The sequence below is a fragment of the Amphiura filiformis genome, chromosome 3 (assembly GCF_039555335.1).
Source record: "Amphiura filiformis chromosome 3, Afil_fr2py, whole genome shotgun sequence".
NCBI lineage: Eukaryota > Metazoa > Echinodermata > Ophiuroidea > Amphilepidida > Amphiuridae > Amphiura > Amphiura filiformis.
The window spans coordinates 79,672,470-79,687,334 of record NC_092630.1 but is presented as its reverse complement, the minus strand read 5'-3'; the positions used below and the strand labels follow the sequence as shown (position 1 = coordinate 79,687,334).

The window sequence follows — 14,865 nt, the reverse complement described above, 5'->3', positions numbered from 1 at the left end:
CGTACTGATCAATATTTTCATTTGTATCTTGATGACGAGAAAAGAACAAGTACCTTTGGTACGTTATGTTTTTCTTTGGTGCACAGTACTGCTCGTACTTCAGCATTACTGGCTCAAGTTTCATTTTGTCATCCTCATTTGTGAATTCAAATGTGTTATATAGGCTGAGAGCCTCATCACCCACTACGTGGAGAAATGTTGATGTTTGTTGTGCATCGGTACTTGCCGTTAAACCTGATGCCACCTAAACAATTCAAACCTTTGTTTGAATTTTTCCAATTCTCAGAGAGATTCCCTCTAAAACCAATGGTTCTGGTTGTGAGAGTGTTATTCGACTAGCTACTACTGCCTGATCGGCCATGGCTGTACTATTTGTGTTTTAACTATATGCGTATTCACCTAATTTCTAAATCGCTGTATCGAAGCGCACTTGATTTTAACCCGAAAATCAAGAAAGGCGCGCCAAGCGAGCTCCTGAAAACTCAGGAATCTTGGTTTTGACCACCAACCAAGAAAGGCCGTTGTATGTCATGCGTGTGTATTTGACTCGCTCGAAGCGCATCCGGCTTGATCTTAAGCTGAGATCAAGAAAGCCGCGGAGCGCTTACATGACTAATGTGTGTAATTGAGCGTGTATTTGTTAGCCTAAGGGACGCGCCACCGGCTTGATTTTTAGCTGAAATCAAGAAAGCGCTCAAGCGCTCCTGTCAAAATCAGTCACTTGACTTGATTTTTAATCACAGAACAGGTTTACTTTTACTAGCCTGCTCAGTTTTATTTTATAAGCTTACAGCTTCTTACTACTTTTTAAGAAGCTTACAACTTCTTGCAAGGCTATTCATTAAGCTTTTCTAGCTTAAATTTGACGCTTACTATATACCCTTATTACTACTTGCATGACTTGCGATACGTTGACATGTCGTGCATGCCTTCAAAATTTTGCACCTTTCACTCGTGCGAATTTTACTGGGATTATTTCTCCCACTTACAAGCAGTTAAAACAGCTGTGACTTCTTCTCCAGTCACTTTTGATCACCATATTGTGTTTACTATGAACACATATCAGGATGGATTACGCAGAACACAAAGATCTAATATTCTTATTAGATAACACTGGTTTATTTACTACTGGAGGTCGCCATCTTGTGCTACTCTCATATTATGGGCGCACATCACTATATGATTATTATGATATCAATACACCGGATTAATGTGTGTATTTAGTTTTTAAAACTCAAATGGTATCAGTGTACTATTGTGCCTATTTCTCTTTCTCTCTTTTTCCCCTTCCTCCCTCATCCCCGGATCCCACCCTTCCCTTTTTCCCCTCCCTCCTTTTCCTCTCTCCTCAGTCTGTAATATTTGTATTTATGAATTATTTTTGTGTGACCCATTTATTCCTTTTCTTAGCACATGATACATGGTGGATCATTGGTATAACAAAATGAAAAAAGGGGGTCATTTGGTATAAAATTGTGAAAAAAGGGGTCATCTAAGAAAATTTGTAAAAATGGAGCAAAATTCTAATATATATTATATTGTGTTCCAAATTTCCAATACAAATTTGTTGAAATAAGAGTTTGAAAAAGTTTACGCATTATTTTATGGGATTTTGAGATTCTAGAAAAAAGGGGGTAAATTTCATTGGCTAGCCGAACCTAAAAAAAAGGGAGGGGGTCCATTGCATATGACTTGAAAAAAGGGGGTCATGTGTATATCAACTTCAAAAAAGGGGCCTATTGACCAGCACATAACCATCACTTTTAAAGTTAAGTTCCCCAAGCCCGGCTCCTAGGCCTAGGCTAAAGTGGGGATGATGAGGGACTTAAGGGTGCCAATACTAAAAAGGTCAGATAGCTTTTGGCAGTTTCCCCCAAATATGACCACATGTAATATAACATACATTCCCCATCAGTCCCTTCATTTAGAGATGCTAAAAGTATATGAATTAATAAGACAAAGAAGTATGTATTAGATGGAGGTGAAAAGTTCACCGTACAAGACATTGCATGCCATTGCTTGTACAAGTGTCATTTTTCTATGGCCCCAAGAAGGAAAAGGGATCAGCCTGAAGGGATCTGCTAGGGGTAGCACTTACTATAGCCACTAGGTTTCAAGCTCTCAAAAAGTTCCAATGTTTTAAAACTATGGATCCAAAACAATAGAAATACGGGGTAAAAATGACCCTTTAGCATTAGCAACCTCTAAATTGATTTTGTTCACCAAAGTGAGCCTTTGGTAAATAGGCTCATAGCCAGTACTGAGGGGAAAATAGTTGCCGTATTTCCCAGATGTAAACCATATGCACACCTCACTGCGACTCTGAGGATGAGGCAGGAAATCTAGTCCAAACTTTATCCTGAGAAAATTGAACAATGAATTAGCATGATTTGCTCGTGTATATTAATGAGGCGTAATAATCTACATTGCAATGTGTAAGTTACTTTCATAACGGATACGCAGCATACATACCTTGGGATAGACACCCTTTTTTTAAACAGGCTTGTAAGTTGTACCTAATGACCCCTTTTTTGTGTTACTGGTCTACCTATTACTCAGTGACCCCTTACAAAATTCAGGTACCCACTACCCAATGACCCATTGTTTTCAAGAAATAATCCTGCTGAAATCAATCATCCAGTTGCTTTCGTACTTTATGTTTACATGTTTGTGCTCATGCAATGATCCCCTTTTGGACATCTTGCACCCAATGACCCCCATTTTACAGTTTGTTAAAACCAAAATTTCATACCGAATGACCCCATTTTTATTCAAGTTGTGTATTAAATTATAGAGAGTGCCGCCCCACCCAGAGGGTCAAACACCATTTAGGTGCCATTTGATCCTTAAGGGGGCACTACACCCATTGCATTTTTTGTGTATTTTTTTGCATTTTGTGAAGAAATGTGAAATGCTTTGTGGTCATAAAACCTGACCATTGGGTTTAACCCTTATTCTTTAGGTCTTTAAAAATGAAATCTTGTTCTAATTATTTGTATTATTAAAAATCTTGTCATTTTAAGAAAGACCATCACTGCAGCCTTTTTGATTCAGCATTTTAAAGAAGCTACACCTTCATTGAGTACACCTTCATTGCGTAGTGAAGCTTGCAACCCAACCCTAAATTGCCAATTTCAAATTTAATTTAACCTAACATACATGTATTCGTTCCAGTAAACGCCCATGCCCCTATAAGCACCCACCCAGTGACTTTACAACAAGCGAACTGAAATAATATTAGTTCATTAAGGTGTCATATGAGGGATTGACAAAAATATATGAAGGGAATATTACATCAACTTCATATTAAGTCTATATGAGTATAATATAAAGACAAGCATTTTTTTCATCTCATTTGCATAATTAATTAGCTGATTGCATAATTAATAAGTGTTGAAGGTCAAACTTTCAAAAAAATATAGCTCCACAAATGAATGTCCTATGAAGTTGATTGAGGTGTCAAAATTTAGCTCTTGAAAAGATTGAGTCCTACAGGGGGTAAGGCAAAATTAGACACTTTGATATTTCTTACATATGATCTCTGAGTATTTTGTCTGGGCACCTGGTATGAAATTAGGTAAATCCTAAGCTGTTTGATTGAGGTCCATTATATAGATCATAATATAATGCATATTTCTGCCAAATTTGATGTCTGTAGGGGGTGTAGTTTTGGCTCCACATTTTTTTGAAAATGCATTTCCGCCAAAATATGAAATAGGAGAAAATCTACTTTAAAGTTATAACATTGAAATATGAATATTAATTAGCTAATTAGCATAATATTATGATTAGAAATAGTTATTTTAACTGTCATGTCACTTGAATTATATATGTGCAGCAATTTGTTCTGTTATATTGATGTATTTTGGCATGTAATTAATTTCTATTAGTTGATTACTTAAATAATACTGTTTGAAAACAATAGAATACATAAGAAATATAATGCATGTGTTATTCACCCATAACTTTTGAACGCGATGTGCGATTTGTATCAAATAAAAAGTAAAAGATAGCTGAATGTTAAAGTTATATCATAAGTGAAATTTCAAAAATTGCTTTTTTAGCACCCAATCCCTCATATGACACCTTAACTTTATTAATTAAGGAATCGGATATTAACGTTTGCACAGTATTTTTTGTGGGAGCTAAGAGTACACCAGACTTATCAAATTGCATTCTGAATACCAGGAATGTTCATCTGATATCAAATAATTTTGATTTTTTTTTAACTTCACGATGTGACCTTTCATATTGAAGATATACATTTTCCCCCAAAAGGCTGAAAAAGACCTTAATTTTTTTGGTGTTTTGGGGGAAAAAAAATCCACATTATGAAAGGTCAAATTTTTCAATTGATTGTGGACTTTTCATCCCAGTTAGATTTATAAAGTTTACTTTGAGGACTGTTAAATATCAATTTTCAATCATTTGCCATTTGTATTATATCGCAAATTTCAAAAAATAAAAAATAATTTGATATCAGAAGGACATTCTTCATATTCAGAATGCAATTCGATGTCTGATGTGATCTCATGTCCCACAAAAAATACTGTCCAAATGTGGCTACCAGAGCCCTAAACTGCCCATACAAATCTTAATCATGGTCTGAAACATATGACACACTGATGATGATACCAGTAGATGAATATTTTGGGCCTTTTAATGTCTTGTTGGCCTAAACAATGTAAAAAATAAGCACCCACCCAAAATGATTTCGTCAAGTGACCTGGGTGGTTAAAATGGAATGAATACGGTTCCTGTATGTAAATTAATTTATAATTTGCTAATAGTCTCACATCACAAAACTGAGATACTTGATTAAAGCACTTTGTTAGCAATGGCATATATATATGTTTTATCGCAAAAAAACCCCCCAAAAAAACTCAAATCACCCGTGTGTTATATTCAGTGGCGGGGCAAGGGGGGCATTTCCCCCCAAATATTTTTCTCCCCCCCCTTCCCCCCACTTTTGAAGCAAAACCCAAAAAATAATGTAAATTTCCATTTTTTGTGGCAATTTTGCACAACACAAAATTCATCGATTCTCCCCGAAATTTACTTTGGCCCCATGCCCCCGAAAAATTATTCCTGGTGCCGCCACTGGTTATGTTACACAATTTTAAGATTATCATTTGGTCAAAAAAGGTCAGGATGTAGTATTTAATGCTATCTACTGAAGATAGTTAGAAATGAATTCCTCAAAATAAATGAATGTGCAGAGATTGTGGGGGGGGGGGTATCTAAACATACACCATCACCCCCACCTCAATCGAGGGAGGGAAAACATATTTGTTTTCCTGTTGGGTTAGTTTATATGACAAGAAACACTCTGGCTTTGATTATATACATAATATATCCAAAGCAATTTTGATTTTAAATAAACATGTCACAGTGTGATACAAAATTTGTTGGGAAATCTGCATCTTTCATACACATATTTAATTTTTTGGTGGGGACAAGAAAGATAAATGAAATGCTCTTCAAATTAGACTAGAGATGATAAGCAAGCTCCAATCTATTAAAATTTGCTGTTTTTTGTATGCACTTTTTTCTTGTTTCAACATACACTATCAGCATATGTTTTATTTATGGCCTGTATGACTCATTCTCCCATTGAGGTATTTTCTGCGCAACAACAATGTATTGTGCACTGAGCTAGCTAGTATAGATGGCCTCGCTTGTTTGATGTAAGGCAAGGTCAGGCTAGCGTAGTTTTTATTATTGTTTGTTGTACTACATTACATGTACCCCGGACATGTACACATCAAAGAATTTGTGACACCAACAAAAAGTGGACATTCCCTGTTTTTACACCATTTGCAGTAAATTATTTATTGTTTTATCCTTGAACATTTTATTTACAAACTAAATATTGTCATTTATTGCATTTGGAACAGTTATCATCAAAGCACTGTAGATTTAATTTATTTTATTTTAATTTTTTTTTTTTAATGTACCAGAAAATATACTTCAGAACAGGTGTTTCAGAACGTAGTGAGCAAATAATTGTGTACATTCATGTTGGCTATGTCAGCTTTATCATTTTTATGCAAATCAATTCTCCATGTGGACCATGATGTCAGCAGATCAGAATGTTTTCCTTACAGACAGTATGGCAAATGATAGCGTTTACTAAAATAATGCTGGTGTTTATCAGCGATATAATTAAGTTTTTGATGATCAGTACACAGTACATAGTACATTTATATTTATAAGTGTTCATATGCTGATAAATTCTTATCGCAATTAAATGTTTTTGGATTGCATATAATGCGGAGGTGTTACCACAAAAAGGGCCTATCTGCCATAGCTGTGCTACATGTCAAGACATTTGACAATTTCTACATTCTATATTGTACACATGTACACCGCCCCCCCCCCCCCACACACACACATATATCTAAAAATATGATACACCTAAGGCCCGAAGGTCTCTCAAACATTTTGCAAAATAGCTAATTAGCTATGTGCTATGCATTGGGGTTTTTTTAAACTGTAATAATGTGCTATCTGACTAGACCAATTTTTTTCTGTGTTTTTCAGCTTACTTGCTTGTTTCTTGTTTAATGGCTTCCACATAATAATATAATGTGTGGGTTTGATAGACAAGCCTTTTATTTTTCTTGGCCAAAGCTATTACAAATGGGCAATTCTTGCTCTAATCCTGCAATGTTTACATGATAAGAGGAACTGAAACAAGAAAAACAACAGAAACAATAATCTATAAATGCCAGGTGGTTAAAAGCGGTACACAATTTAATTGATATTCATAATGTGAAGTCATGCACACAATTTTGGCACATATGATTTATAAACCTCATGAAAATATAGCCCAAGCTTAGAATAATGAATCCAGTGTGCTTGCACTTTTCCACTGCATGAAGCTATATTTCCAATATAATTTGATACTTTATACTACACACAAAGAAATTATTTTTATGAGCAAGAAAATTAATTCAAATCTAAATTATTAGTATATTGAACCTTTAGATAGGTAATAGATTGACAGGAACTATTTATAACCATTTCCTGTTTATCTGTTTGCTTAGTATTATTATTTTGTTTCTTTTATATTCCCTGATATTGAAACTTGTCCATAATAGTTGGGGTTGAAAACGACTCAATTGAAGTGAGTTGAAAGCTATCCTCAGGTGAGCTATTTTTAAGCTGTATGAATAGATCTAATTGTCTAATCATCTTATCCATCTTTTGATTTGTTTCAGGGAGGCATTATGTCTATTTTCAGCAGCAAACCATCAGGAACTGTGGAACGTAATAAAAGCACAGTGAGAGAGAACACTGTCCCAAGAGTAGAGAAGAGAAGACCCTTGAAAACAGTTGCACTCACTCCACCAGATTATAAAGTACAGCCAGATTTACTCATAGACAGCTATTTAGAAAAAGAAATCAAGGTAAATTTATTGTACAGAAACCAGGGTTTCTCAGAGTTTTTCTCGAGATGCATGTCATTTTTTTTCACCCTCAAACCCAATTGGACCCCATGTAGTCAACAGAAAATCCAAAATGGAGATCTAGTCTGTCACAAAATTTTTTTAGCAGAGCCATATGAAGCGCTATGTAAAAACTTTGAGCTTAGAATTTTCAAATTCCTTCTAAAGGTAGGTGATCAGATCTTTTTTTATTGTGTTTTGTACCGTACACATTGAGGCCTGTACTAAAATAATCCAATTTCCAAATTTTGAGGTCAATTGCACTAGTCGTTTTGATATTAGAAGTGAAAATGTGTTTCACAATGGCCCATAGAACGGCATGTGTAGTATACCACTATTGGGGATGAGGCTATTTCATTCATAACATCTAAGCGGAATGTATTTTAGACCAGGATTATGGGAAGAATATGAGCTTTCTTCTGATGCCAAAATCTCCATTTTGATAGGAAAAAGTGGGGGGGGGGATGAGGCTGTTGATCAGGTCATCCATCTTTAATAAGAGTGACAATTTCTACCAGAATCTTCAGTACCAACTTATTACTACCCAAAGAGCAATAAATAACCAATAATCAGCAAAGATATCAATCTTGATCAGGTATAACTGTCTAACCTAGCTTACTATGTTGATTCATAATGGTACTGATATTCATGAATTTGATTGAAGTAATAAAGTTTGTTTTGCTTTATTTTCACTCTTTCCAGTACTTAGGCATTATTTCAAATGTACCATTTGCGCTAGATCCAACCAAACGTACAGAACTGCTTAGATATATAGATCAAGGAAAGGTAAGTGATATGATTTATGAATCTATTGTAGGGCCAAATAAAAGGGAAAAAAGAAATTTGTCTCAGAAGACCGCATTTCAGCGCATTGTTTTTTTTTCCATGTTTTGATGGGTTTTTCCTCTTTGGTTTTACATTTAAAAACACAATACGAAAATTTGGCTACAAAGTGGCCAAAAAAAAATACAGTAAAAATAAATTTTGGGAGGTTAGCCTTTTTTACTAAAAAACAACAACAAAAATGCAAACCACTTTTCCTAAAGTTGCATTTGCTCCTGAGACATACCTCGACTCAAAAGCAATCAAACCACACATGACTGAAATCTGTGGAGAACATTATAGCAATAAATTCAAACCAGACCCAAAACTAACCCAACCCAACACATCAACCCACCCAATCACCAATCAAACCAAACAAACCCAAAGCCCCAACCAGCCCCCACCCTAACCAAATCAAACTAACCACCCCAACCCCAACCTATCATGATCTCACTCACCATCATTTCATGTGTTTGTTATCTTACTACAGAGGCAGCATCAGTTACCATGGAATAGCACTAGGAAGGATCATGATGCAATCCTCACACTGTCAGCTAGGCAGGTCAAACTACTCAAGAGGGATGGAGAGGTACGTACATGCAGGCAGATTTATTTGAAAAGATATTATTGTTTTTATGATGCATTTTCTTCCAACTTCAATAGAAATTAGTGCTGATGAGTTTGTAGAATAGATTAAGCCTGTTGAGTCAAAATAACACTATTTGGAAAATCAAATTCTTACTTTACAACTTCTAGTTTGGGCAATTGGGACAACTTGCAAGCAACTGAAAATGAAATAACTGACTAGATCCTTTTAGTAGACTGTGAAAGTGATAAGTATCAGTGATTTTATAAATGTTTATGTTTATTCAATGGAATAGTACATATGTGTATATGACAGATATGAACAATAAAATGATATTCCCCGTTGTGTACATCCTTTTTCTTTCACTATATATAGGAATTACTTCAAAGATTAGAGATTCACAACATAGCTGCAGTGAGTTATGTGAGGGACGACGATCAACATATTCTTGCTTTTAAAACTGGTAAGCTTTTTACATACTCCATACTGTGTAGCAGGACATTTTAGAGGTATTCATTTTTTTAAGGGAGTCCATTTTAAATTCTCCACATATTCCTATTAATAAATAACACAAAGATTAGAATTTTCCAATTATTTTGAACAATTTCCACATCAAAGTCAATATTACTGTTTGATACAAAGTTGCCATAGGTACTAATTCACACATTTACCGTGTTTATTGTGATAGTTTCAGATAGAATCATTGTCCTCTCTGTCAGAAAACCAAAACAACACTTTGCTCTTTATGCCAATATTTTGTTTCACTTCAGCATTTGTTAGTGGTTAAGTGTGACATCTCTCAAAAGGCAACATCACCACTGCTAAACATAACACATAACAATAATGATTTCTATAGCAACTATCCTACAAGATCTAGGTACTTATCAAGAATAATAAACTACTGTCTTGCAGCAGCAACTACAGCTACAACTTCATCCAACACAGTATGATAAATAACACATATTAGAGTCAAAATAACAGGATCTATCATTGTGTCAAGATGGTTTTACGTCATGTTTGTTACTTTTGAAAACAACTCTTTTGGATTCAATTTTACCAATTGTTCGGTCTAAATCCACTTTTTCGCTTTTGCTAAAAGAGGTCTACCTTTTGGAAAACCCACACTCCCCTTAAATAATCTCATATTATCTCCTATCTGAGGGCCTGACGGCCAGTAATTACAGCTGCCCACCCAGTCAATTTTTGGGTAAGAAAAAATTCAATTGCCTACCAAGTAATTTATTCTTATTTACCTCCCTGCGCCAAATGATTGAAGTGCCATTTTAAGGCATAAACTTTATGTAAGTCATCACAGTGTTAGCCTAGTATCAAGACAGGGGTTATACAGCTTAAGAATGAAGTTGTATAACCCATCTAAAGTCTTGACACTATGCTAATTTCATGTAGGTTTACATGAAGGATAGACCACTTTCAATAATCTAGATTTATAAGATAAAAGTACGGTAATTGATTTCATTTATTTATGTGTTCTTTATTGACAGCCATAGAAGGCCATAGTGATAACTGTAATCTTGTTATATGCGAGTGTCAAAATAAGGTAGGTTCATGAAAAGTTCATTGCTAAAATCGGAAGCAAAATATCTTTTACAAAATAAGTGTACTACTTACATCCACCGCATATTATTTTCAACAGGGTCTGATACAAATTCTTGTCGTCACATGTACTATGCAATGACATGGTCATTTAATACAATTTTAATTGAAACTACTGATTTGCTGATTTTTTTTGTACAAAAGTATACTGAACAGTTTTGTATGGGACTATAGCAAACCTTTCAATGTTTAATCTTCAAGTCTTCATAAGCATAGAAATCAAGAAACTTGACCCACATAGGATCAAATTTGCCTAATGTAATGTACCTGTTTACATTTGCTATTTAATTTACAGGAAAAAGCAGATGAAATATGTTCACTGATACAGCAGACTTTTGTCCTGGTGTATACTGAATTAACAATGAAATTTTTTGACCAAGAAATCAATGCGGGGAGACCGCCATCATCAAGGAGAGGTAAGATTTATATTTTTTACCAATAATTAAATGGAGTTGAACTTCTTGACTGTTAAGAATACTGATAATCAAAATTAAATCATTAACTCTTGAAATGAATTGTAAAGGTCAACAAGTCAAGAATGTAATTGTAAACTTACTAAAGTCAGTGTAAGAATATTTCACATCTTTGCCAATGTGTTAAAAGTGGGTGTTTAGATTTAAAAAGAGAAGTTTGGATTGGACGATTGAAACAAACCGGCTTTAAATTCTTAACATTTTATATTTTGAAGTTAAACATTTGATCAATTAATGTTTGATTTTGTTTCTTTTTCAGATCCTAGTGTAATCGAACGACCTTCACCGTAAGTTTGTTGTTATGTTAAAAATGGAATGAGGCATGGAAACTCATACTTGACTTGCATTAAATCAAACATCCATCTTTATAATATTGCATGATTTAAAAAACCCAACAAAGTCATAAATACACTATCATTGATCAATTTAAATGTTGATCACTTAAAACTGGTCACTTTGTCAGGTAATTCAACTTTATAATTGTAATGTATTCTTTTCCATGAGTTGGCCAAGGAATTATAGAATCATCCTTGACCAGGATTTGAACCTAGGACCTCTGGGATTCCAAACTCCTTTCTGAGTTTAAGATTATCTTTGATGAACTCCAAGTGCAAATAAGATAAAGGGAAGCACTTTGTTATCCCAAATCAAGGGTATAGATTTATGGTGCTTCAGTACATAAAGATAAGTTGATTATTGCATACTGTTGTTGACAGTGGCGGTGCCAGGAATTTTTTTTGCGCGGAGGGGGGCATTAGTGGGTAAAAGTGAAAGTCAAAGGGGGCAAAATCAACAAATTTTGTGCAAAATTACCACATAAAGTGGAAATTTTTGTATTTTTTGGGTTTTTTCTGTGGGGGGCAACAGGGGGGCCAGAGTTCTGACTGGGGGTATTTTCCCCCATGCCCCCTCCCCCCAGTCAAAAATGCATCAAAATGGAATGCTAAGTACAACAAACACCCATCTTCATTAACTCCCCTGTTTAATAACAAAGGTTCATTGCCATTAGCTACCCCCGGCAAAGTTATGTATAAATGCAACCATGCTTATAAACAGCATTACCCAGGGGAGCTGTACAGCTTGTTTTGGTTGTTGATGATGTCTGATTCCTTATGCTTGATTGCACCACTTATAGCACATCCTTAGTATCTGTGGAGATCTGTCTTGAAGCACCAACTATCACTCCACCTGTTTTTTTCTGTTTCCACTTCACTTCTACAAAGCTGAAGGAATAAATCTTGGTAGATTTGCAATGCTTATTTTGTTATCAAAACAAAGTTGAGATGATATTGTTATGAAATCTGCCTAGATTTTATACCTTGGTTTGAATGTTGAACTGCCTTTGTATGACACTAACACGCATGTGCATGATTTCTTTCCGCACTAGGGCAAGCCGGGCTTCCACATCGGAATATGGTACTCCTGAAAGGTATATCGGTGGAACTAGCACAGATGAGCTAAGTGTTACTGCCAAAGTATTACTCCAAGAGTATATAGAAGTGGTAAGTCTAAACATGTCTTGTGTTCTTGCTTTTATATAGACCTAGTGATGGATCAGAATCTGAACATGGTGGGGCTGCAAGCAGCATTGGTAAAAGCAGTCACTCTGCAGCTTTAGTACTACAGAAATATATTGAAGATGTGAGTATGGTATTCATTGTCAGCAGTCTGAGGGAGTTTTATGTGCACTATAGCTGCCTTGGTGATATTGGTGTTGTCACATAGGAAGGGTTTGTAGTAAATGGTATTGCACAGCTTAGTATTGCACAGTCATCACCGCTTACAGATCACTTACTGCATTGGGAACAGGTCAATATCGGACTGACTATATGTTATTATGTTATTTACTTGAGTAGCCTACTTCACAGGCCACATGTTTTTTGTTATTCACTTGTCTTAGAATATTCACTGTTGAATGCACCATCAACATACTCATTTTTGCTCTTGCTATAGGTGCTCAATTTCACTGGCTATACATTAGTTCACTTCAAGCTCAGGTTGGGCTGCAAGTGTACCAACAAACCATTCATGTAGGTAATGCGTGTATGCCCTGCACGATCAATTTTACGCACATATGTCACTACAGAACTTGATGTGGACAAAGGAATACTTGTCTAAAGCATAGGACTGCAATGTTAAAGCCACTGACAAAATATGATATGTTGATAGTGAATAACAGTTCACCCTGTATATTAAATGTGTAGACCTATTCGCCCTTTGCACGGATCCGGCATATTGATACCAAAACGTGGTTCTCCCTGCAAACGCATGAGCAAAATGTTCAATTTTGTTTCTTGCGCTTTTCTTGCAATGCGCCTGAAGACTTTTGCAACATGTGCGCGGTATTAAATGAAAGCATACATTGACAGGCATATAAACACACACAGCAGCACTTTGCAGGTAGAACCTTGATGACCGTGCGATCGGCGAATAACATTGGAGCTGTACATAAATAAAGTTAGGACATTATCATACTTGAGGCTCATGCCAGTAAGTAGTAATGCTTCATAGGAGTGAAATGAGCAACTAGGTACATATTGATCCACTAAGTAATAATTATCTATTCCAACAAATGCCCATGGACGTTTGGATGTATTTGTAATAGGTATTTTTCTTTGAAAAATGAATATAACAAGGCTTGCTCTCATGCCCAGCCATTGAACATTGGCCCAGTCCTAACCAGGACAGACTCAGTACACCGGTCGATCTTACCGTTTCCGATGTTGATTAAGATACTTCTTGCATCGATCCCGAGATGCGGAAAAAAACAATAGTCATTTTGTCCCACATAAATGAATAAATAACAAAAAAAACCCGATCCCCCGGTGGACTCACCCAAAAGGTGACGTCACACCATATGATCGTCCCTTATCCTCCTTGGTCTCCGACTGACACAGGCGTGCCTATCGATTGTTCATAGCACTGTGTATCAATTTCTCGACCAAGGCGAGATATCGGTTGTAGTTTCACACCTTAGGTAAAACCAAACCGGTATTGTTCGGGCTGAGGATAGTTTTGACGGCATTTTCTGGCGAAAAAGTGACAAAAACGATCCAAAACTTAGCTACATATCGTGCCTCCGTTTGTATACGGGACACACGAGCAATTCAAAATGGCCGCTCGTTGGCGCCATTCATTTTGTTTCCCACGTAAAACAACCATTGCAGCCTGTAAGTTACAATAGATGTTTGTACATACACATTGTATTTCATGTACGGTAGGTTATTGTTGCTATGTTAGGGTGATTACTCTATCGTTATGTCTTCATTACCGTCCAATAAAGACGAGTTAATCAGATATTCATACGGTGGGGATTGGTAGGGACCCGTCTGACATTTTAGTAATAAAGTTAGCCAGTCCTTACTTTACCACTAACGTAGCGACCAGCCTCCGTGCTCAGGTTTGCTTACTGGGCTTGAGTCGCGTGTTGGGGGGGGGGGGTAGGGCCCCCCCTCCCTTTTCTCCTCGCTTCGCCTTGGCCCTGTCGGGCTTGCCCTTCCCTGGTGACGGAGCGGGACCCACACCGCTCTGTTTCACCCACAGGAGTGCTCTCGATCTTCTAGATGTCTTTCTTTTTGCTTAGGACTCTCCGAGTTCCAGCTTGACGATTGGAATAGGCTCCGTCGCCGCCATAAGACGAAGAAGAAATCTACCAAGGGCACTGGTAAGGTCGTCTGGTGGATTCTGCTGTGACAGCCCCTATGGGTCATGGCAGGTCTGCTTATTGGGGCTCGGGAGCCCGGCCACCCAGACGTTCCCTCCGTCCCCAGCCAGCGCGCTTCCGATCTCAGTTGCGAGCGAAAGCACCGACTATACGTCGGAGCAAAGTAGCAGGCAGCAGAGCGGTAACCACCAGCGAAAACCCTAGCGGGTTTTGCAGCAGGAGGATACCAGTCGATACGGTAGATTCTGCTGTGAC

The 14,865-nt window shown here is 36.6% G+C and overlaps 1 protein-coding gene across 3 annotated transcripts in view; it reads left to right on the top strand.

Moving 5' to 3' along the window:
* Window positions 1–14,865, top strand: part of LOC140149220 (cerebral cavernous malformations protein 2 homolog) — a 42,392-nt gene that overhangs the window by 5,401 nt on the left and 22,126 nt on the right. For 2 of the 3 annotated variants that reach the window (XM_072171440.1, XM_072171442.1), the window contains exons 2-9: window positions 7,224–7,412; window positions 8,154–8,237; window positions 8,764–8,862; window positions 9,235–9,322; window positions 10,362–10,417; window positions 10,769–10,889; window positions 11,206–11,233; window positions 12,334–12,448. In XM_072171440.1, coding sequence (XP_072027541.1) covers window positions 7,224–7,412; window positions 8,154–8,237; window positions 8,764–8,862; window positions 9,235–9,322; window positions 10,362–10,417; window positions 10,769–10,889; window positions 11,206–11,233; window positions 12,334–12,448 — 780 coding nt within the window. Of the gene's footprint in view, window positions 1–7,223; window positions 7,413–8,153; window positions 8,238–8,763; window positions 8,863–9,234; window positions 9,323–10,361; window positions 10,418–10,768; window positions 10,890–11,205; window positions 11,234–12,333; window positions 12,449–12,487; window positions 12,588–14,865 lie in introns of all 3 variants that reach the window. The other variant, XM_072171441.1, reaches the window with a different exon arrangement.